At 41.6% G+C, this 24,793-nt stretch overlaps 2 protein-coding genes across 8 annotated transcripts in view; one reads left to right on the forward strand and one right to left on the reverse strand.

Moving 5' to 3' along the window:
* c4 (complement component 4) overlaps positions 1 to 967 on the forward strand; it is a 31,183-nt gene extending 30,216 nt beyond the window's left edge. For 4 of the 5 annotated variants that reach the window (XM_030776323.1, XM_030776324.1, XM_030776329.1 and 1 more), the window contains one exon: positions 426 to 967. In XM_030776323.1, the coding sequence (XP_030632183.1) occupies positions 426 to 567 (142 nt within the window). In that variant the 3' untranslated portion in view covers positions 568 to 967. The remainder of the gene's footprint in view (positions 1 to 425) is intronic. The other variant, XR_004025381.1, reaches the window with a different exon arrangement.
* Positions 968 to 1,534: 567 nt separating this feature from the next.
* trim3a (tripartite motif containing 3a) overlaps positions 1,535 to 24,793 on the reverse strand; it is a 30,482-nt gene continuing 7,223 nt past the window's right edge. Inside the window, exons 2-15 of one of the 3 annotated variants that reach the window (XM_030776771.1) lie at positions 15,431 to 15,618; positions 13,931 to 14,171; positions 13,311 to 13,462; positions 12,680 to 12,860; positions 10,905 to 11,252; positions 10,627 to 10,743; positions 10,362 to 10,509; positions 9,736 to 9,839; positions 8,744 to 8,911; positions 7,858 to 8,026; positions 5,025 to 5,084; positions 4,029 to 4,099; positions 3,695 to 3,835; positions 1,535 to 3,013 (exon numbers count right to left, since the gene is read on the reverse strand). In XM_030776771.1, coding sequence (XP_030632631.1) covers positions 2,861 to 3,013; positions 3,695 to 3,835; positions 4,029 to 4,099; positions 5,025 to 5,084; positions 7,858 to 8,026; positions 8,744 to 8,911; positions 9,736 to 9,839; positions 10,362 to 10,509; positions 10,627 to 10,743; positions 10,905 to 11,252; positions 12,680 to 12,860; positions 13,311 to 13,462; positions 13,931 to 14,171; positions 15,431 to 15,576 — 2,199 coding nt within the window. In that variant the 5' untranslated portion in view covers positions 15,577 to 15,618 and the 3' untranslated portion in view covers positions 1,535 to 2,860. Of the gene's footprint in view, positions 3,014 to 3,694; positions 3,836 to 4,028; positions 4,100 to 5,024; positions 5,085 to 7,857; positions 8,027 to 8,743; positions 8,912 to 9,735; positions 9,840 to 10,361; positions 10,744 to 10,904; positions 11,253 to 12,679; positions 12,861 to 13,310; positions 13,463 to 13,930; positions 14,172 to 15,430; positions 15,693 to 24,793 lie in introns of those variants that run through there. The other 2 variants (XM_030776769.1, XM_030776770.1) reach the window with 2 other exon arrangements.

Here is a 24,793-nt window from a genome sequence, read left to right on the forward strand (position 1 = left end):
TTTTTACTGTGTGGAGGAGTACAGTGTTTATAGTGTGGGGAGGAGTAATGTGTTTGTAGTGTGTGGTGGAGTAATGTGTTTTTACTGTGTGGAGGAGTAATGTGTTTTAGTGTGTGGAGGAGTAATATGTTTTTAGAGTGTGGAGGAGTAGTGTGTTTGTAGTGTGTGGTGGAGTAATGTGTTATTAGTGTGGGGAGGAGTACTGTGAAGTAATATGTTTTTAGAGTGTGGGGGAGTACAGTGTTTATAGTGTGGGGAGGAGTAATGTGTTTGTAGTGTGTGGTGGAGTAATGTGTTTTTACTGTGTGGAGGAGTAATGTGTTATTAGTGTGGGGAGGAGTAATGTGTTTGCAGTGTGTAGAGGAGTACTGTGGAGTAATGTGTTTTTGGTGTGTGGAGGAGTAATGTGTTTGCGTGCTCCTCAGGGTTAGGTACATACTGGACAGAAAAATGTGGATTGAGGAGATCCCAGAGGAGGCGAAATGTGCAGTGACCAGAAGGCACCTGTCCTGTAAGCTACTCCAGGACTTCATGCAAAACCACCTGCTTAACAAGTGCTCTGTTTAGAGCAACTTCTTCCCAAAGAGTGAAAACCAAGCAGAACTGTAGGAGTGAGTATGTAATGGAAGACTCCATTCATTCGGTCATGTATGTGCCTTTATTGTCAATGTCTATTGACTGAGACGTGTTTAATATTCTTACATTCAGAACAGGTCAAATCAGGGAACAGGCCAGATAATCATGTTCTTATTACAGTCTCTGTATCCAGTGTCGGCTGACAAAGTACATTATGAGTATCTTTACCTTGTTCTTTGCTGTACGAAAAATCGGAAAACATTTTGAAATGTTTTATACCACATATGTATTAAATACTATGGCTTAACATTGGCTTCCCTTTCATAATAACGAGATTACTTCCTTTATGATTTTTTAATCTACATCATTAAACAACATATTGGATCAAGCACACTGTCTCTGCTGTTATTTATGATTACAGTGCAGTTCTGTGTAATACTAACATCCAATGAGCCTAAGGCTGAGTCAGGTGAACTCTTACCTGAAATGACCTCAAATGACCTGATATAACCTCAGATGACCTGATATGACCTGACATGACCTCAGATGTCAACTCTTTGATGATAAGGAGCATGTTGGATTACAGTGGTGATCACACTCTTATGAGAGAACAAGCCAAACTGGTGATATGGAAGCTTCTTTATATTAATAATGGTATTCTGTACATCCATTTAGAACAATGTCCTGGCAGGCAGGTGCAGTCTCAAACCTCGTGCCTTTCCAAAAGCCTTTTTTTTTCATTCCTGTTTTGGCAGTATATCCACATTATCAGGTCCATGTTCTTAGACTGCCTTTCAGAGCACATCATGCAGTGTCACCTCTTCTTTACAGGAGAAAAGAAAATACGCAAAGTCAAATACAAAAATTAAATAAATTAATTTCTCTTTTGTATATCTTAAAACAAACAGACCAAAAGAGAGAGAAGGTGAAAGAGAGAGAGAGAGAGAGAGAGAGAGAGAGAGAGAGAGAATACTTTTTTGTGTTATTCACATGGGAGAATACTGTATTTTCAGGCAGAGATTGTGCAGAGTATTTAAATGCTAAAGCCACAGTGAGATTATAAGCTTGCTCCAACGCTGCTGTGGTGTCAGTCATAAAGCCAGGCTGGTCTACTCTAAAGACTGAAACACTACTGTACTAAGCTTTCCATTCATCTAAAGGACTACTGACTCTTATAACAGGACAACCTGCTGAGGTCTTTCATAAATGTATGCACATTACTTTACACAAATGCATCCACGTATATATGTATGTAGTGATCCAGGACACGCATGGTGTGAGTTGGAATGAAATGGCCTACTTCACAAGGTCAGCCACTTAGCATCAACTAATCCATGGAAAACTTGGACAGCAAACTGTTAGTACTAATCTATCGAAGAGCAAATGACAGCAGTCCAGGAGCAGTCTATATGAAGACTCATTTCATGATCCATTATCGTCTCCTTGACGTCCTGATGTCCAGAGTCGTTTTTCATGATGAAGCAGGAAGCATGTGATTCCTACCCTCACACAGCATTCTGTGCTGGTGTCCTATGTGTCTGATGGGAAATTCCAAGAAAAGGGAAAGCAGTGTTCACATGACCTGTGTACAGAACCCTGACAAGCAACTGCTCATTAATGGCCCTGTGGATCACTGTCGATCTCTGTGCATCTCTGTGGCACAGGACACAAATATGAAGCAATAATCCACTCAGCATTCAAGAACGCCTGTGTGCTGTTTGTGTTATTAGTGCTCTGTAGAATTTTTTTGTTTAATGTAGAAATATCCTCAGTCTTCATGTTCTTTGTTAAAATGAAGTCAGATACTGAACACAGTTTGAAATAATCCGGAGACAGAGATTTTTTTCCCATGGATTTAAATTGAAAAGCTAAAGAATAGCTGCCTTCATAATTACTGATAATTACTGAGTCATAATCAATGTTCAATTGATTTTTGTACAGATTTCTTCAGAGAGCTGTTGAAGATGTTTTTTTTTGTTGTTTTTTTAAATTGGGAATGATATCAATACCAAATACATATGGATGCAGAAGAGCTCTTCAATTTTCCCAGCCCTTCAGACTAATAGGAAGGATATTGGCAGTTGGTAACTGAAGATCTTTACTTGCAGAAACGTATGTGTAAATGGAAAAGACAAAAAGCAGAGAATCAGAGTGCCTGCACGGTAGATGAGTTCTGGACTCTTTCCCGCCTGGCTCTGGTGCCTCAGTCACGGCCAGTGGGAGTGTCCCAGTGTGGTCCTCCGATTGGTACTGTGTGGGCTCTCCGGTTGGTACTGTGTGGACTCTACTGCAGGTAGCGGTAAACTTTGAAGCAGTGGTTCCCAGAGTCCGCCACCACCACGTGGCCATCTGAGGTCAGGGCCAGGCCCTGGGGCCCATACAAAGGGTCCGCTGTAGTGTTGATATAAGACAGGAAGGAACCGGAACTATCAAACACCTGTACAAAAATAAAAAACACAAAGCATGAACTTCAACTATAGATATACACACACACACACAAATAAACATACAAATACACAGAGAACACATACACAAACAAATACTAAATTCAAAATAAATCTCCATTTGTTTAAGTTCTTACAGTGTTCAGGGTATGAGGCATAACCAACAACTTCTTTCTTGTGGCTTAAAAGCTGATGTTATTTATATTCATTATTTATTGTTTATATTGAATAAATAAGTTGCTTTTAGTTGCTTTGTTTAACAAAGTTTTGCCTCTCATAAAGCTAACCAAAATATCTGTTACTGACAAACCATTTCTGCTGGAGTATATAAATTATAGAAAACAAAAATTTTAATTTCAGTATAGAAACACAGCCAGTGTTAGACAAATGTAGATACTGGGTAATTATAATGTCTTTTATCCTGAGATGAAAGTAATGGGCAAAAACTAAAATACCACAGAGCCAATAGATCTGACTGACAGGCTGACACAAACCGAGATGATTTTCTTTTGTCACATATTAATTGATATTAATGCAGTTATGAAGCCTTTAGACTGGTTCTCCCAAACATCTCAAAGACAAACCCTTTCAAAACCAAAAATGCATCACCATTCTTTCACCTGGATTCAAAGACAAACCCTTAAAAAACCCAAAATGCACCACCGTTCTCTCACCTGGATCCGACTGTTACCCCAGTCAGCCACAATGATATTTCCATTGGTGTCCACTGCCACCCCAGTGGGGGCATTAAACTGCCCGTTTCCCTCACCATGTGATCCGAATTTAAACAGGAACTCCCCATCAGCATTATACACCTACACACACATAGACAAAGCACAAGTCTTTTCTGATCTGCCAGACAGAGGATGTACATGCTTTCATCGTCTCTCAAAAGGAAACAGTAAGCAGAGACATATAGTACAAAAACAGGTAAATATATCCTTAAAAACATTCTGTATAGAAAAAATGAAAGGAATTAAAACAGAAAGAAGGGCTAATTCATCATACCTTGACAGAATGATTATGAAAATCTGTCACGATGATTTCATTCTTACTGTTCACAGTCACGAAATGAGGGCCTTCAGTGTGTGTGTGTGGGGTGGGGGGGGAAGAGAGGAAGATGAATCATGTCATAACACAGGATGTATGGAAGTGGAACTATTTTTTATTTCCTGTCCCTTCACCACAATATAGTCTGTAAACAACTAGAATTTTCAGTGCTGCATAAAAAATTTTGTTTCATTCCATTCAATTCAAATGAAGACAAAACTTACTTTTTTTGCCACAGGTATTTAGTCAAGGATTCTATGCCTCAAATAATTAAAATAAATAACTAACTAAATGAATAAAATTTGTAGAAATTTCTTATAACAGTGTGAATCAGACTATGCCAAACTGTCAATGCTTACTGAACACAAGACCATTAGACAGAGCATACACTTACTGAACACAGAACCATTAGACAGAGCATGCATTTACTGAACACAGGACTGTTAGACAGAGCGTACACTTACTGAACACAGGACCGTTAGACAGAGCATACACTTACTGAAAACAGAACCATTAGACAGAGCATGCATTTACTGAACACAGGACTGTTAGACAGAGCGTACACTTACTGAACACAGGACCGTTAGACAGAGCATACACTTACTGAAAACAGAACCATTAGACAGAGCATGCATTTACTGAACACAGGACCGTTAGACAGAGCATACACTTACTGAACACAGAACCATTAGACAGAGCATGCATTTACTGAACACAGGACTGTTAGACAGAGCATACACATACTGAACACAGGACCGTTAGACAGAGCATACACTTACTGAACACGGGACCCATAGACAGAGCATACATTTACCGAACACAGGGCCGTTAGACAGAGCATACACTTACTGAACACAGGACTGTTAGACAGAACATGCACTTACTGAACACGGGACCGATAGACAGAGCATACATTTACCGAACACAGGACCGTTAGACAGAGCATACACTTACTAAAGGCAGGACCAGATCTGCTAAACTTCTGCTCCAGTGGACTATTTGCCCCACATTTCTCTGGAAGAAGAGAGGGGACTGAAGTCAAACGTGATGCGAATACATTCATTAGTAAAGAGGACACCTTGCTCCGCCAAGACTCTTACAGTACATTACTGTTAATAACTCGCTTGGAATATGTGATGATACTTTAGCCCAATTTATACTTCTGCGTTCAATCTACGCCGTAGGTATGGTGTAGGCTCTGCGTAGCCACGTACCCTGCGCCACAACAACTGTGATTGGTCCGCTTGGTAGGATCACCCTCCTTCTGCTCAATAGGTTCAATTTTATTCAACATTACTCCATCGTTTGTAATGCACGAGGAAATCAACACAGTGGCATAGAAATCCCACCGCAAACTAGCGTTTTGAAGGTTTCATTACAGAGCGACGCAGACACCCCAACGCAGAAGTATAAATGCTCACAACAGCATAGGCCACTCGCATATGCTACGGCGTAGGCTCCGCGTAGAGCCTACACAGAAGTATAAATCAGCCTGCAGCCTACGCTCCGTTGTGAGCATTTATACTTCTGATTTCTATGCCACTGTGTTGATTTCCTTGTGCATTACAAACGATGGAGTAATGTTGAAAAAAAAGTTGGAATTCAGTCCTTGCACAGCAATATTTGTAAAACAAGTTTTGTGTTTAAAAGAAGGACTAGTTTCTAAACTTTGGGGGACAAACAAACGGAGCTCTCAAAATAACGAGCATTCAGTTCGCCATTTTGCTAAAAATTTTCAATCGTGACTGAAACTGAGTAAATCATGTTGGAGTTGGAGCTAATAAATGCTGAACCATATTTACTTTTACTGAAATGACTGTTGGCACGGTGGCACAGTGGGTAGCGCTGTTGCCTCTCGGGTTCGATTCCCGGCCGGGCTGTGTGGAGTTTGCATGTTCTCCCCTGCGTGGGTTAGGTGAATTGGAGACTCTAAATTGCCCCTAGGTATGAATGTGTGTTGTGAGTGTGTTTGTCTGTGTGTCTGCCCTGCGATGGACTGGCAACCTGTCCAGGGTGTTTCCCTGCCTTTCGCCCTGGGATAGGCTCCAGCACCCCCTGCGACCCTAATCAGGATAAGCGGCTTAGATAATGAGTGAGTGAGTGAAATGACTGCAACACAGAAAAGAGAGAAGACATCGGAGCAGATGATGTGTACGACCATTGAATCAATTGAGCAGAAGGAGGGTGATCCTACCAAGCGGACCAATCACAGTTGTTGTGGTCTGCTTTGACGTGCATCGCAGCGACGTGTAGTTACATTTCTAGAGAGGTGTGCGTCAGGCTATGCCGTAGGCTACCACATAGGGTACACGGCTACGCAGAGCCTACGGCGTAGATTCGACACAGAAGTATAAATTGGGCGTAGAGTCTAGAAAAGGATTGCGGTGAACTTACTCTTACATCAGAAACTATCATAACTGCATCCCATCCAAGAGGACAGACAGGTAAAATATGATACAGCAAACGTGTGATACAAGTAATGTATGATACAGGTCATGTGTGGTACAGGTAACATGTGATATAGGTACAGGATGATACAGATAATGTATTATACAAGTAATATATGAGACAGGTGACATATGATATGGGTAACGTATGATACAGGTGACTGGCTTAACATATCGGCTTAGAAAATGCATGCAGCGAACATAAAAACAGAACTGGAAAAAGAGACACTGCATTTCCACTGGATCTAACTTTGTGTAAATCTGGCCTGAGAATACTTCTCTCATTGTGGTCATTTTTATATTAGGAACATGAGCTCAAACACAATAATCCTCTTTTTGTTTGTTTTGGTTTTTTTTCCTCATGATTTGAGACCGTCCCAGAACAGTGTAAGTTCCCATAAGTAATATAAAAACAACAAATGAAGATCTCAGGCAGAGAGAGAAGAATATAGACGAGAGCATCCACATAAAGACCAATAACAGTTGAGAGTAATCTAAGCATTCATGTGTGTTTTATAACAATGAACCTTAAAGAAGATGAGTCCAAGGCAGCTGTGTTATCAGTGTAGTAGTTCAAACTCAGCATAATGTGACAGAAGCTGATGAATAGATTTTGGCAGGGAAGCCTAAAGACTGCCAGTTTTATAGTCCTATCAGAGACAAACGTGCAGAGTAGTGTGGTAAAACAGGGTGTTTTATTGTGTATAAATGAACTGCAGGTGCAAGTTCAGCCTGGCCAGTTGATATGGTCCCTGTTTTCCCTTGAATCATAGTTTCCATGGTGTTTTAATAAAAGATTTGGTCTTTCTGTATCACAGACCTTCACAGAAACCCACTCAAATCTCATTGGCTCTTACTTCCTTACAGAGCGTATACAAGGCTTTGGAAACAGAGCTTGGATTTCAAAATTATAAGAGGTAAAAAACATGTTTTTATTTCTTTTTTTTAATAGCTAAGAAGATGAAGAATGCCAAAAGCAAAGTTACACAAAGCCAGTGAGGATGAGGAATGGCACAAACAAATTTAAACAAAACCAACGAGGATGAGGAATGGCACAAACAAATTTAAACAAAGCCAGTGAAGCTTTACTGGTTTACTGGACTCTGTAGGATTAAAACCGCGTATTTAATGGATTTTTGCCTTCAAAGTAGCAAGTTACTAGCTGTTTTTTCACAGCACACATGCTTCAGTTACCACTCCCTTCCTGTCTGTACACCATCAAACAACCCAAACAGTGGATCCTGTCAATCTGTGACTGGGAATAAACTAAAAATCCCAGAACTGTAATGCGGATGTAAGCTCCCACCAGGATTAATACGTCTGTAAACAGGGCTCTGTACCTGTGAACTGCCTCTCCGATGTTCCTCGGGCCCCAAACTTGGTGACTAGTTTGCCATTGGACTGGAAGATGAAGACACAGCAGGCCTTGTTGTCGGCAGTGATGATGTGTCCGTTACGGTCCACAGCTACCCCTTTGGGTCCCATCAGTCTCCCTGCCCCGATTTTATTCTTCAACACAACCAGCAAACACACATTTACCACACACACATCACAGAGAGATCTCAAGTCAGTTACTTTCAATAACAACAGCAAAAAAAAAAACTCCTTCCAACCATAAATCCTATCAGAAACTTTGAATCCTATGAAGAGACCACTAGATTCTCTAGCTTTGCTAAAGATTACACAATGTCCTTATCATCCTGCTATTGTCTGCGCTGGACCTGACAGGACTTATATTTTCCAAGGAACATTCCAAGGCTAAATTTGAGAAAAATCTTTCTCCTCTGAAAAAATATGAGGTCATTTTCAACCCAGGAGCAGATTTATGTGTTAATGTGTCTCTAAGGATAGTGTAAGACAGGCCCATATAACTGGTGGCACAGGGGCCAAATCCAGCCCCCCTCAATAAACCTCCAGTGTCCAAGAGTCAGTTTGGCAGCCAAATTCAAATTATACAACAGTTAGTTCCGGTCAAATAATTTGATTGGACAAAAGCTTGTCTATGAGTAGTGATATATACAGTTCAACAGCTGTGGGACTTGTTACCATATACATCACTCCACCATACAGCACCATAAACTTCCTGCTAGCCACACAATGTTGATTAAATAAATGTAAATATGTAAATCAAATTAGGCTGCCTTAAATTTCTGGCCCATGATAAGGCTTTAAAATCTGTCCCATTTGAGTTTGTGATTGGACAGTCCTGGTGTAGGGGTCACATACCTTAAACTTCCCATCGGCAGAGAAGATGCTGAGCCACCTGTTGTCGTAGTCAGCTACGATGATGTCCCCGTTCGGGTCCACTGTCACCCCCGTGGGCCGCTGGAGCTGCCCTGGGGAACGGCCCCGAACCCCGAACTTCAGTTTGAACTGCCCATCATTGGAAAACACCTGGAGAAAACAAAAACACTAACGTTCACAGCACTAAAGTTAGTCCTCCTGGGGCTCATGGTACTAAAGTCAGTGCTCCTGACACTCACGGTACTAAAGGTAGTCTTCCTGACACTCACAGCACTAAAGTTAGTCTTCCTAAAACTTACAGCACTAAAGTTAGTCTTCCTGACACTCACAGCACTAAAGGTAGTCTTCCTAAAACTCACAGCACTAAAGTTAGTCTTCCTAAAATTTACAGCACTAAAGTTAGTCTTCCTGACACTCACAGCACTAAAGTTAGTCTTCCTGACACTCACAGCACTAAAGTCAGTGCTCCTGACACTCACGGTACTAAAGGTAGTCTTCCTGACACTCACAGCACTAAAGTTAGTCTTCCTGACACTCACAGCACTAAAGTCAGTGCTCCTGACACTCACGGTACTAAAGGTAGTCTTCCTGACACTCACAGCACTAAAGTTAGTCTACCTAACACTCATGGTACTAAAGTTAGTCTTCCTAAAACTCACAGCACTAAAGTTAGTCTTCCTGACCCTCACAGCACTAAAGTCAGTGCTCCTGATGTTCACGGTACTAAAGTTAGTCTTCCTAACACTTATGGTACTGAAGTTAGTCTTCCTAAAACTCACAGCACTAAAGCTGATTTTTCTGACACTCACAGCACTAAAGTTAGTCTTCCTCAGCAGGTAGCCAATGACATTCTAAGCCTGTGGTGTCAGATTTATCTCTGTATTTTCTCTTTACAGATTTGTCTTTCACTACCACCTCTGAGAAGGCGAGGCACCTTATTTCACCTGTATACACTGGTTGTTGCCTTGTCTCACCTGTATACACTGGTTGTTACTGTCAGACACCACGATTCGCCCATTGCTAGAGGCAGAAATGCCCTGTAAATTGGAAAACTCTCCCCTCTCTCGTCCTCGGGTTCCTGTGTAAAAAGGAAAGAGCAAAGTGAGAAGACATGTACACAAGCTGTGGATATTTTAATATGATACACAAACACTGATGAACACTGAGTGTAAGCCCAATGTGATGTAACAGATCTGTCATTTTCCAGCCATCTGCGACAGGTGGGAATTATTGAAGTGAATCAGAATAAACCACAGATTAGAGTCTGTGAATCTGGTGTTTTATTAAGTCTTCGTGGATGTTTGATTGTTATCCTGCTATATTTTTTTGTCACCTAATGGAAACAGATACTTTAAATCCATTTCACCTATCCCATGGACCAAATCAAACAGAGCATTTAACACTGCATAAAAAGAGATCTTTGAAACAGACATGATTTTGTGTCATAAAATTTAAGGCTGGAATAGAAACAGACACAAAAATTTGTGACACTATGATATACTGAACTAGCTTTAGTTCACTGATCTACCTTTAAGTGTTGTGATATCACTGCAATTTGTAAAAATCTTTGCATAATTTAGAAAGAGTCTGTAGCACTGACCAACTCTGTAGATGAGCTCGTCTTCAATGGGATTCTCTTTCTTCTTAGTGCTGCTGTACATGCTGGATGGCCTACGCACGGCCTTCTGACGGATGTGCCCCCCTCCCCCACTGGGCGACTTCACGCGCCGCTTTACATCGTCGGGCGACTGTGGAACATCGGAGGGCTTGACGGCTCGCAGGCGGAAGGGGCTGCCCCTAACTGGTTGCCCATAGAGCTGGAGCGAGAACGAAAACTCGCCCTCGGAGCGCATGACGTAACCCACCTCGTACGTGCCATTCTTGTTGTCCACCACTTCGGCCTCTGTCACTGTTCCGTCTGCAGCCACGATCTGCGCAGACAGCGCGGCGTTCCCCGTCTTCACCAGCTCCCCACTCTTGTCCTGGTCAACACAATATTTGCAAATGCACAATTGACATGTCATCATTTTAGCAATTCATATTTCATTTTTTGACATGTATTCCTGTACTTTTAACCACACTAGCAACATTTACTGAAAAATGTAAGTGTCATAAGACTAAAGACAAGCACAATGCTACTCACCTTGGTTGTCACAGTAACAGTGGTGTGTTGTCCCACCGCAGCATGTCGAAGCCCCTCCCCTGTGGCTACGCTGGTGTGACCCACCGCACTGGTGGTCAGGAGAACTCCCAGGTTCTGGATGGAGCGCCGAAGCCCCTCAGTCTCCACCTGACATTCCAGGTGTCCGTTTTCGTGGGGCTGTTCAGGAAACGCATGTCTGGCCAGTGTGCTAACACGCTCTCCCATCTGTTTCTGAACCAGCAGGATCTCTGTGGCACTGCCGTGACTCAGGGCCTGCTCAGTGAACGTGCAGCTACTCAGGATGTTCTCCTTACCCTGCTGCAGTGCAGCCAGCTGTGTCCGCAAGACCTGCAACAACGAGGAACAAGGCAATTAGAACATTGAAACGCAAAAAACTCCCACAAAGAACAGGGACGGAAGCACAAAACAAGACAAGTCCAAGAATTAAGAAAATAACATGGCGAACATAACATGATGTCCAAAGACTATAGCAAGAGCATAAAAAAGTTTGAGGAATGTAAACAAAACTCAGAGTCGTACATAATGCTGCAAAACAAAGTGAAGACAATGCTCCAGAGCAAGGCTCCTCACTTCAGTGGATGAGTCGGGGAACAGGGTGCTATAGGGGATGAGTGAGGGGTGTAGGGGAGGGGTGAGAGGTGTAGAGGATGAGTGAAGGGTGTAGGGGAGGAGTGAGGGAGCAGGGTGTTATAGGGGATGAGTAAGGGATGTAGGGGATGGGCGAGGGGATGAGTGAGTGGTTTAGAGGATGAGTGAAGGACGTTGGGGGTGAGTGAGTGGTATAGGGGTTGAGTGAGGGATGTAGGGGATGAGTGAGTGGTATAGGGGATGAGTGAGGGATGTAGGGGATGAGTGAGAGGTGTGCAGGATGAGTGAGTGGTTTAGAGGATGAGTGAGGGATGTTGGAAGTGAGTGAGAGGTGTAGGGGATGAGTGAGGATGTAGGGGATGAGTGAGTGGTGTAGGGCATGAGTGAGGGATGTAGGGGATGAGTGAGTGGTGTAGAGGATGAGTGAGGGATGTTGGAAGTGAGTGAGAGGTGTAGGGGATGAGTGAGGGATGTAGGGGATGAGTGAGTGGTGTAGGGGATGAGTGAGGGATGTAGGGGATGAGTGAGTGGTGTAGGGGATGAGTGAGGGATGTAGGGGATGAGTGAGTGGTTTAGAGGATGAGTGAGGGATGTAGGGGATGAGTGAGTGGTGTAGGGGATGAGTGAGGGGATGTAGGGGATGAGTGAGTGGTGTAGGGGATGAGTGAGGGATGTAGGGGATGAGTGAGTGGTGTAGGGGATGAGTGAGGGATGTAGGGGATGAGTGAGTGGTTTAGAGGATGAGTGAGGAATGAAGGGGATGAGTGAGTGGTTTAGAGGATGAGTGAGGGATGTAGGGGATGAGTGAGTGGTTTAGAGGATGAGTGAGGAATGTTGGGGATGAATGAGTGGTTTAGAAGATGAGTGAGAGATGTAGGGGATGAGTGAGTGGTTTAGAGGATGAGTGAGGGATGTAGGGGATGAATGAGTGGTTTAGAGGATGAGTGAGGGATGTTGGGGGTGAGTGAGAGGTGTGCAGGATGAGTGAGGGATGTAGGGGATGAGTGAGTGGTTTAGAGGATGAGTGAGGGATGTTGGGGGTGAGTGAGAGGTGTGCAGGATGAGTGAGGGATGTAGGGGATGAGTGAGTGGTGTAGGGGATGAGTGAGGGACATTGGCAGTGAGTGAAGGGGTGTACGGGATGAGTAATGTAACAGGGTGCAAACCTTCTGTTTGCCTGAGCAGATATTCTCCAGGTCGGTAATGAGAGCTGTCTTTCGCTGATGGAGTGCGCGCTCCAGTTCTTCAAAAGTGCTGTTGATCTGAGTCACGGCCTCTGTCTTCCTCTCAATCAACTGTTTGGAGATCTCTTCCACCTGAGTAATGGCTGTAGTCAGCTGGGGAAGCCTGACAAAGCACAGTCTCACTCAGCCAAACCTCTGATTTCTTATAGCAGTGAATCAGCTACAAGGGCTTTCTACTCAGTGCAAAAAGAACACTATTGTATTTAATGTAGGACAAATCTAAAGTGGGTTTTAGAAATTACAGGTAGGTAAATCTTAAAGAAAGAGAGAAGCCAACCTTCTGGATTGCACTGTGTTTGTGCACACAACCGAAGAAACAATTTCAATTTAAATGAGTCACGGTAAGAGTGAGAAAGGAAAAATCTGTTTAAATAAAAAATGTAGAGGGTTGCTGCCATAACAGCAGATCTTTGTTGAATTATAAAGTACCATAGTCCCATTACTCCAGAGACTGTTTAAACTAATTCCCTCTGAACACAGACCAGTAACTTACACTAAGACCTCTCAGCTCTGAGGTGGATCTATAAGTTTGCAGTCATGCAGTTCTTCTGACCTGTTACGAATAGTGTCGAGCTGATTTTTCAGTGCTGCCTTGTGCTGCTCCAGAACATCCCGAAGTGGAACGGTCACATGCTCTCTGTGCTCTCCCTCAGTGCACTCCAGGCACATTGCAGTCTCACATGACTCGCAGTAGAACTCCATCACCTGCAGGGGGAGCAGGAGAGTAAGGATGAGTGGCCTGCTCTGATGACTGTGAGAAAATCACACCACGGAAAAAAAAAAAAAAAAAAAACACTCACCATTTATGTTTCCTTCATTTAGATTCTTTCATCATTAAATTGCATTTTATTTATTCCGACTGACTTCATTTTTAATCTATCCACCAAAAACCAAAACTAAGGCAGAAACTAACCACTCACCCATAAATCTGCTGTCAGTCATTATCCCCTAACATAATGCAGATTATTCCATAAATCATTTGCCCCTTTTGACATTTAGGAACTCACTCAATTAAATGAACAGTCTGTTTTTTTTCCTTTCTCGTTTTGTTTCCTAGACTAACTATTAATGCTGTACCACGTCCTCAGTGAGGAGGAATTTGCTTGTGTGTGTGATGTGTGTGTGTGTGTGTGGCATGTGTGTGTGTGTGTGAGTGTATGTGTGTATGTGTACCTTTCCTTCGTGGTTAGGGCAGGATAAGGGCTGCCCTGATGCTGCAGCACTGACTGACTCCAGGACACTACAGGACTCCGGCTGTGTACATTCAGGCTCCCGCTGCAGCACCTCCATGAGGTTAGTGATAAAGAAGTTATTCTGTAAGGCAGCCACGCCCTTCTCGGGCAGGATGGAGGTCTGTCTGCACACTGGGCATGACAGGGTCAGGGACTGGGGAGGGATGTAATTCTGTAGACATCTGCACAGACAAGCTCAGGTCAGGTCATAATTAGGAAAAGCCTTTCTGCAACACTTCATTCTTATCTGTCCTGTGACAGGCCTGTGAGGAATGAGGTGAAATGAAGCTTTCTTGGATGAATATCAAAGACATACTGATATTTTGGAGCTGAGGTGACAGCGGTTGCGATAGATGTTCCAGGACTATGAGGAAAATGGATTTTAAGACACTTAAGAGCTGGTACAGATGCCAGCGGTGCTGTTAAATTGCCACCGTTTTTTTCTACACCCACTCCTTCGCCCACTACGTCATGGTACAGTAATGCTCCTGACAAACCATAGACAAACATACTACTCCTACCATTACTGTCACTCCCTAAACGATGTGTCTTCTCTTCAAAATCAGCAGGGAAACCTAAAGTATATTTACACAGTGCAAGTGGCATGATGTCTCTCACACACACACACACACACACACACACACACACACACACACACACAGTTTCTCTCATTGCAGATTCATGTATGATTACTGTACGTTTAAGGTAACACTGAGTATTAATAAGAGAAATGTTTTGCTGAAATAAGAGAGTAAATGTTAGAGAGGACAGAGTATCTGATCTAACTGCTCTAAATTAAGTTTACTTTATGGAATCATTCATGTACATAACAGCATTTACTGTTTAATATACAGTTTACTTCTCATATCAAAATATCTTATCTCAGCAGTTTATATCCGTACATGCGCAAAATTCTTCAAATGGCATAAAAAAGCATTAGTCAGCCCGTTTGCTAGTGTCTTATCTAAGTCACTCCAAAAACAAATGTGAAACAGTGACTGCTAGACTGTCTAAACACATTACTGATTTCATCAACAGTAATGCCTGTGAAACAGTATCAACACAAGCTATAAGTGCTTCAGAAATGAACTTAATAGAGCAAAAAGTGAGACACCTCATGTCTAAACTGCACAAACACTTGTTATCTAAATATTATATGAGAAAGAAAACTCCCTGACATACTAAAAAGGTTTAAACCACTGCCATTGGATATGTCTTCAACTGAAAACAGCCACAATCATAACCAACCATGAAAACAAATACCATAAACATGGAAAACACATATCATTCATGCTTCATCTATGCCCCTTCCCAGGCCTTTTTCCATCTCAAGATAAATGAACAGTGTTCTGTAATGAACAGAACTGTGAGCAGGTGCTGTTCACATGGGCTGCAGCAAAGCACAGACAGGAGAGCACCTCCACAGACAAGAGGCACGTACCTCTCACAGAAGGTGTGCAGACAGGGCAGGACTTTGGGGTTATGGTAACGCTCCAGGCAGATACTGCAGACCAGAAACTGTTTGTCTATCTGTCGAACCACTGGGCTGGTGCTGTCACTTTCCCTTTTTGCCATGCTCACCGACATTCACAGAGAGAGGAGGAAAGCACTCACACACCGCTACTCAACCTACAGGATGAGAGAGAGAGAGAGAGAGAGAGAGAGAGAGAGGCAGGGAGGGAGGGAGGGAGGTAGAGTCAGTACATTAAGAATAACACAAAAACTAAAGTCTTATCTACTGCCAAACCGGCAGAGAAAAAGCCCTCGTAAGCCTGCTGTCAGCAGGTCATGATGGTACAGTCTTCCATCATGACCACAGCGTCATGTCAAAGTCTAAAAAAGGTACCAAGAATACTGATCTGTTTCGAAGGGAATTCACTTACAACAGTTCACTACAACATTTACAGTATTTAAATGTTTAATAAATAAAATACAGAGAGGGATTTGCCATAGGAGACACCACTGACAGTCCTGTCTGTGTTAGAACAATGCTGGCAGACTGCACCTGAGATTAATTGATAGAAAAATAGTTGTTAGTGGCAGCCCTAGCGGCAATAACGCAGTCATAATTAAGAAAAACATTTGTTATAATGAACTGAAGTGTTTTAGAGATCAAAAAGGTAAATTCATAAAAATAAAACAATGATGCGTTGGTTTAAACTATTGATGTGGATGCATTTTCAGCATCAACGTCATTGACTACATTGAGTAATCACGGTAGCCCTGCTGTCTAGGCTTCCACACAGGGAAACACCTCGCGAATTTCACCCTACCGCTTTTTGCTCTGGGGGTGTGGTCGCCAAGACAGCAAGCTTTTTGGCTATCCTGTCAGCAGCAATTTAGATCAAGTCCTTAAATGAAGGTCTACAGTGGTCTATTTGACCCGACCAGAGCTGTTGAGCCGATTTTTTTTTTAGAGGACATCACTTACCAAACACATCACACGCTGAACTGTTCTTGCGTGGTTCTCATTTGCATAAAGTTGGGGATTCGCCATCTCAATTTCGCTTGATTCGCTCGACTTTCGCCCCCATAAAGCCTGAACAAGAGTGAAGCGAAATTCGCTGCAATGGAAGCCTACCGAGGGCTCTAACGATCAGCCCGGTGTAGTCAAAATCCATACCGTAGGGCAAACCGGTGTACTTTCTATACCATTTATACCATCCATCCCTACTGTCTGCCTACAATAATGAAACAGGAATGAACTTCACACACACACACACACACGCACACACACACACACACACACACGCGCACACATACACGCACACACACAAAACACTTTTAAGAGGTAAGTGAAATGTTTTTGTCCTGCAAAAGCATTTAATTCATGTTTGAAATCCATTTTCCAAACCTATATGTTTTTAAATATAAAGCCACAGATCGAAACAATGTGTTATGCAGTAAATGTAGAGGTCGAATGAATTCGCACACACAGCAGAATGATCTGGAAGTAAAACAGAAACTTGTCTATAACTATAGCTTTAACAGGGTACATGTTTGACAAAATTAGCCTAACACAAAGTCAAAGCCTTTTTCACCACTCTTTTCAGTCCCAGAATCACATTCAGAACACTGCACCCACAAATCCTACAAAAGAACCTCAATTTTATTATTTTAAACACTCAGTTATATTGATTTGGACTTTTCACATCAGATGCTCTCCCAGTTCATTAGCTCTGTACAAATATAACAAATTTTTCAAATCTAATGTCAAGAGTAATGTAAAAAATATACCCTGAAAAATGTCTCTTAAATGAAGACAACAGGCTGGGAGAGGTCACATGACCCAGATCGGTGTCAGTGGGTTAAGAAAAGCTTTAGTGTTTTATAATACCGACGTTCCTCTCTATCCATCTGAACATCTGTCAGTCTGTCAATGAAAGCACAGCCTCCCACTCCTGTTTATATCACCAAATACACATCTGTTCTTTTTATAATAATAATAATAATAATAATAATACTTTATTTGTATAGCACTTTTCATACAAGAATGTAGCTCAAAGTGCTTTTACATATCAGTACAAAGAAAAATAAAAGTAATAATGATAACAATAAAAAGCAATGAAATAAATAAAATAAATAATATGGTAGAAAATAGACCAAACAATAAAAAAGCAAGGATAAACCACATAATTCAAGAGACATAAAACAGTAGAAATTGTCAAGATAAATAATACAGTTTAGAGTAAAATAATTAAAAGAATAGATTAAATGAGATTTAAAAAAGATTTTAAAAAATGAGGAATCGATAAAATGAATAAAAACCATTAAAACAAAAAAAGAGAAAAACAAAAGAGAAAATTGCTAATAGTACGCTAGACTAAAGAGGTATGTTTTTAGTTGCCGTTTAAAACTGTCCACTGAGCCTGCCTCTCTAATACTTCTTGGTAGGGTGTTCCACAGTTTAGGTGCATAGTGGATAAAAGCAGCTTCCCCAATTTTATTTTTGGGGACTTCTGGAATGTTTAAAAGACCTGCTATAGAGGACCTAAGGGCTCGTGAAGGAACATAAAACGACAGAGAATCAGTAATGTAAGAGGGCGCTAAACCATTAAGAGCTTTGTACACAAGCAGAAGGACTTTAAAATCAATTCTAAAAGATACAGGGAGCCAGTGCAGTGCAGCTAAAACAGGAGTAATATGCTCTCTCTTCTTTGTTTTTGTTAAAAGTCTAGCAGCAGAGTTCTGAATTAGCTGAAGATTCTCAACTGACTTCTTTGGAAGACCAATAAAAAGAGCATTACAGTAGTCCAGTCTACTTGAAATAAAAGCGTGAATGAGCTTCTCAGCATCCTGTTGAGTTAGAAATGGGTGTACTCTGGCAATATTTCTCAGGTGGAAGAAGGCTGTTTTGGTTACCTTGCTTATGTGGGGTTTAAAACTTAAATCTGAGTCTAAAATTACACCCAGGCTTGTGACTTCCAGTTTGTTTTGATGGCCTAGGTGTCACAGTCTGGTAGAAAGTGCGTCTCTTCTGGGTTTGGAGCCAACTAATAGCATTTCAGTCTTATTTTCATTTAACTTTAAAAAATTATTACTCATCCATTGAGTGATTGCTGACAGGCAAGTGGTCAAGGAGTATAATGCATTTATGTCATTTGGCTCAACGGAAATGTATAGTTGTGTATCATCAGCATAGCTATGGAAGTTAACATTGTGTTCTCTGATGATCTTACCTAGTGGTAACATATATAATGAAAAAAGAAGGGGACCAAGACAGCTTCCTTGTGCAAAACCAGAAGATATGTTATGTTTCTTTGATACACAATCTCCAAGACTAACATAAAATTGTCTCCCTGTAATGTATGTTCGGAACCAGTTAAGAGCACATTCAGAGAGACCAACCCAGTTTTCTAGACGATTGATTAAAATGCTGTGGTCAATCGTATCAAATGCAGCACTCAAATCTAATAGAACAAGCACTGAGACCTTGTTTGCAGCAACACCGATTCTAAGATCATTGACTATTTTTGTTAGAGCAGTCTCTGTACTGTGATTGGATCTAAAACCTGACTGGAACTTCTCTAAAATATTGTTTTTATTTAAAAAGTGGTTTAGCTGATTAAAAACTACTTTTTCAAGTATTTTGCTCATGAAGGGTAGGTTGGAAATAGGCCTGTGATTATTTAGTACACTGTAGTCTAGGTTTGGTTTCTTCAATAATGGTTTCACAACAGCAGTTTTAAATGCACTGGGGAATATACCAGTCTCAAGAGATGTGTTAATTATTTTTAGAACAGTTGTGGAGACACTATTAAAGACATTTTTTAAGAATTTAGTGGGGACGGGGTCAAGACAGCAAGTTGACGGTTTACTCTGTCTTACAATCTTACAGAGTTCTGCTTCAGTGATGCTGCTAAAGTTCCTGATACCTGCCAGCTTATTACAGGGTAGATCATGAGGGTTACTGGAGTTCCTGACAATACCAGCTCTTATAGTTTTTATTTTGTTGTTAAAGAATTGTGCAAATTCTTCACATTTTGATGAAGAGGCTAAGCTAAGAATGTCAGAAGCTGGAGCGGGATTTACCAATTTATCGATAGTTTTGAAGAGTACCTTAGAGTTGCCGTGATTCTCTGCAATGATCTTTGAAAAGTAAGTTTTTCTCTCAGTACGGATGGCATTGTTATATGAGGAAATGCGGTCTTTCAGGATGTTATGATGGATCTCTAATTTCGTTTTTCTCCATGCCCGTTCTGCTGTTCTACACAGTCTTTTAAGCTCACGGACAGTGTTATTTATCCATGGCGATATTTTGTTACGTGATCTCTTTTTTCTTTTAACTGGTGCAACGCTGTCCAGTGCGTGTCTTAGGTTGCTATTCACTGCATCAACCATTTCATTTAACGAACAGTGTGCATTACATAGATCAAAAGAGCTTGCAAATTCAGAAAAATGTCGTTCTGTGGTGGCATCTAAGCACCGCTTTAGAATTATGAATTCTTTTTTGGTCTGAGACATATTTAACAGAGCGTCAAAGAGTACACAGTAGTGATCAGAGAGAGCAACGTCAGACACTAAAACATTACTGATGCTTATTCCATGTGATATTACCAAGTCAAGAATATTTCCCTGTCGATGGGTAGCTTCGGTAACATGTTGTGTTAGTCCTAGGCTATCTAAGAGACTCATAAATTCCACAGCCTTTGAGTCAGAACTGTTATTAATGTGAATATTCATATCTCCAATGAGGATTAGTTGGTCATAACTAGTAAGAGCGATGGACATAAGTTCAAAGAATTCGGGAAGAAATACTGAGGAATGCTTAGGTGGTCTGTATAATGTTAAAATAATCATATTTGATTCAGGTTTGAGAACAACGGCCAGATATTCAAAAGATGAAAATTTACCTAAATCAATTTCAGTGCAACTGAACTGAATTGAGAAAATAACAGCTAAACCACCCCCTCTTTTGTCCTGCCTTACTGACTGAAAGAACTTATAGTTAGGAGGACAAGTTTCAACAAGAGTTGCAGCGCCATCATTCTTTAGCCAGGTTTCCATAAGAAACATAAAATGTAGATTCCTCTCAGAGATAAAATCATTGATTAAAAAACTCTTATTTGTGAGTGATCTTACATTCAAAAGTGCCATGTTGATATTCAAGTCCAACTTCGTATGGATCAAGGGTTTTACTACTACATTAGTTAGGTTACCGTGATTGGAACCAGCATTAAGCCTAAACCTACGTTTTCTATGCACAGTAGTAATAGATGGAATGAGAGATAAAGGCAAGGTATCTGTGCAGAGAGGTATAGGTATGGCAGAGTTAATAGGGAATATGTGCTTTGAGACAGTAGGAACAGTGTTCGCCCGAGCCAAGAGCAAGGTGCTAAATGCTGTATTAGAATTGGTAGCATTGAAATAATGTGTTGCATGTGATATGAGTTCACAGCTGATTGGCATCGGACTCACCAGGTGTCAGTTGTTCACAGCTTTGTGTGATTGAAGCGCAAGTTCGATACTTATACTACCAAAAACACACAATGTCCAGTTTACATCATCACATACCCATCCAATCCATCATCCATCACCAGACCCATATCCGTCTTGTTTATATCATCAGTGCTGTGACACAGATATGGACACACACTCATCTCCATCAATTTAACAGTATAGTGCAGAAATGTGCCCTGAAACTGCACAGTGCTTGTGAAAGCATTAATACAGGACTTTACAAAAGCATCTGTGTAAAGTGTTTCACTGAAAAACATAGTCTCACAAAGCCAGGTATCAGATAGGTGAGTGTGGTGTCAGCACCGGTTGCAGGGGCCCTTGTCTTTGTGAATTCTGGTTCTAGAGAGACACAGCATGGCTCCTGCTCGGGGCACATCTCTGGGTCTAAGGCCACGTGCCGACAGCTGCAGTAAAGGGCTTATTTTAGATGCTGAACACAGTGCTGCAGCATACCAGGCACATCACCATTAGCTGCCTGCCTCAGGCTGTGTGCTGTGTTTGCTTCATTCTATAAAGCTTTCATCTTCACCACCATCGAATATTATCAGGGACATTTTATTTTAGTGACTTCATCTGACAGTGGCCACTTAACAATACTACATTGTTCCTCCCTGCATTAAACAGTGGCATCTTATCAAAATAATTTATTAACATATTCTGTTTATTAACATAACTCTATTCAAAGTCCACATTACCTAATTTAGCTGAAAACACCGTCCAAAGTGAGTCTTTTCAACAAGAATTCAGCCTGGGAGGTAGTCCCTCCAGAACAGCACCTGTTCTCACAGTTTCATTTCTCATACTCACACTCACAGTACACAGTCAACCCCGTTACTTACAGCACACAGCCAACCCTGTTTCTCACAACACACAGTTAGCCCCATCGCTCTCAGTACACAGACAATGCCATCACTAACAGTATACATTCAACCCCATTACTCACAGTACACAGTCAAGCCTGTCGCTCACAATGCACAGTCAACCCCATCACTCACGGTGCAGACTGTGAGGTTGTCTATAGTCAGAGGTCTGACAGAAGTGCTAGACGGTGGCCTTCTGTCATCTCATCTCCACTGGCAGATCTTTCCAAATGGTCTGCCAGCTTTGTTTGAACTGGAATTGACCAGTTTAGTTGATTCAAGCCTTAAACATCTGAATAAGTTTCTCATTTGTGAGATGCTTATCGACGACAAATACAGAGCCCAGGCTGGTGTGATGTTGCTTATACACACATTTAGAGATGGACACATGTCATGTGTGATGGCATGAACAGTTACGAAGAGATTATACATGCTCGGTTCCTATTGGAATATGTATGATGAGATCATTAAATGACACAGACCCAACAGAATTAATCTGGATTAAGTCACTCATGGCTTCACATAGTCTGGGTGGCTTTGTGTGGAACATACCTTCAAAGCCTTTTCATTGCCTGTTTCTGACACAGGCGCGCGCGCACACACACACACGCACTCACACACACGCACACACACATACACGCACGCACAAAAGCGTGCATACACACACACGCGTGCACACACACGTATGCATACGCACACCTGTGCACACACGCACGCACAAAAACACACACACGCACACACATTCAGACATTTTTTCTGCCTCCTTGAACTTGCTCGTTTCTGGTTTTAGAACAATCAGTGTGCTGGAAGGAAAGAAAACTGAAAGACCTACCATTGCTACTACTATTACTTCTACCACTACATGTTTACATCTAAATTTAAATTTACATAGTCTATGATTTGTTGGTTAGTATCAATAACAAGTGTTATTAGAGGATAATCAGATATTAGTGATAATTAAATTAGGAACTGATTAATATTTGTTAAGATTTTGTACCACATTCAATGGTGCTACAAACAAAACATTTCGGGAAACAAAACAATCAAACAAAAAGGCATCATGATTTGTTTTTATTCCAAGAATCTGTGGACCCTCTGATGAAAATCAGTTGCCCAGTTTAAACTCATCAAAGAGTTTGAGGGAAACAGATGAGGTCGAAACACTGCAATGTGCATACACTCATTATCCATGACTTTCATAGCACTGGTAATGTTCTCCATATAACAAATGTAACAAAATGTGGGTAGGGGTCAAGATCTGGAGGGGCTCTGTCTTCAGGCTAAACACAAAGGCAGCAGAGAGCAGAAACAGGATGGGAATGTGGACTCACCCCACACGCTCTGACCAGTGGAACTTCCCCATAAACCCCAGTTACTCATGACTGATCATTAGACTAAGCATCTGTTTTTCTTGTTTGCTCTTGAGATGTTGCTACAGGGAAAGTGGATCTGTCTTTCACTGCTTTTCGGTAGAGTAAAATGGTATGCCCGCGAGCCTGAGGTCAACTCACGCGGTACCAGAGCAGGGGTCTATCAGTGTATTTCCTCAGCTCCTCCTCTCTCTCTCAAACACACAGACACACGCAGTCATTCCTTCCCTCTCAGACACTCTACATATCTGACCTGAAGTTATATCCATCCCCGAGTATTGACTCTGCAGGAGTGGTTTGCTTTGAATAGTAGACAGAAAAAAAGAGAGAAAAACAGAGAAAAGAGGAAGCCTTAAGTAAGAAAAAAAAAAAAAAATCCTCCCAGTTCCTTCCTCTGACGTCCAGCTGGACTGGAGAAGGACTGAGGAAGAGCACCACCTGTCTGTTTAAATGCCAGCAGGGATGAACAGAGAAAGAGAGAGAGAGACAGAGAGAGAGAGGGTGCGGTGAATCTGCTCCAGTGCCTCTATGGCAGCTGTCTCAGAGGGCCTTCAAAGAATGGCATTCTTTTTCTTAGCAAAGCAGGGCTCTCTCGCTCTCTATCCCTTTCTCTTTCTGTCGGCTCTCTCTCTCTCTCTCAAACACACAAACACACACTCAAGACATTCTGCGTGGCTCTGTAACTAAGGAATACTGAATGCTGTTGGCTCTTTCACTATCCCACCAGCATCCTTTGTCATCCCCCCCGCCATGGGTCCCCTCCCCTCAGCCCCTCTCCACCAAACACTCTGAATGACTCTTTGAACAAGAGCAGCTGAACAGTGACATCAGACACTAACCTAAGCCACAGCCTGGAAACCCCACCCTCTGACACACCAGCTCTATCTGTTTCTCTCTTTCTGTTTCTTTCTCTCTCACACACACATACACAAACCTTCACTGTCTCCATCTGTCTTTCTCACTATGCTTTATGCATGGACTCTCAAAATTCAATTAAATTCAATTCAATGTTGTTTGTATAGTGCTTTTTACAATCAAAATTCTCAACACAGCTTTATAGCGATCAGTGCCTTAACCCCCAGCGAGCAAGCCCAAGGCGACAGTGGCAAGGAAAAACTCCCTAATGATGCATGAAAAATCACATCTTGATTATTTGTGTTGACCATGTCAGATTAGCCATCAAAATGTTGGGCTCATTCACAGGCTCCTGTCAGAGCAATCAGCAGTAAAAGCTATGAGTCAGACCCAACAACACATGACTCACAACACATGACTGGTTTTACATGTTGCTGTCTGAGGCCTGCTCAGGTTAAATACAGACACACAGAAACTCTTCTCTGTGACTGTGTAGGTGGGACAGATACATGCTAATGGCTTTTCACAATGACCATGAGTATTGTGCTCCTCAGCTTGACACTGAATCGTTAACAAAATTGTTTGCAGATGCTCAAAAAAGCATTAGTAACTGTATATAGCTGAATATATTTTTTTCCATTTATTACATGTGTACATGTACTCATCTTTAAATACTTTTAAAGTTTACGAGACATTTTCTAATATAATTTATACAACGAAACCTAACTTGTTTTCTAAGTGTGTAAATATTCAATGTGA

The sequence above is a fragment of the Chanos chanos genome, chromosome 6, assembly GCF_902362185.1.
Source record: "Chanos chanos chromosome 6, fChaCha1.1, whole genome shotgun sequence".
In the NCBI taxonomy this organism is placed as follows: Eukaryota; Metazoa; Chordata; class Actinopteri; order Gonorynchiformes; family Chanidae; genus Chanos; species Chanos chanos.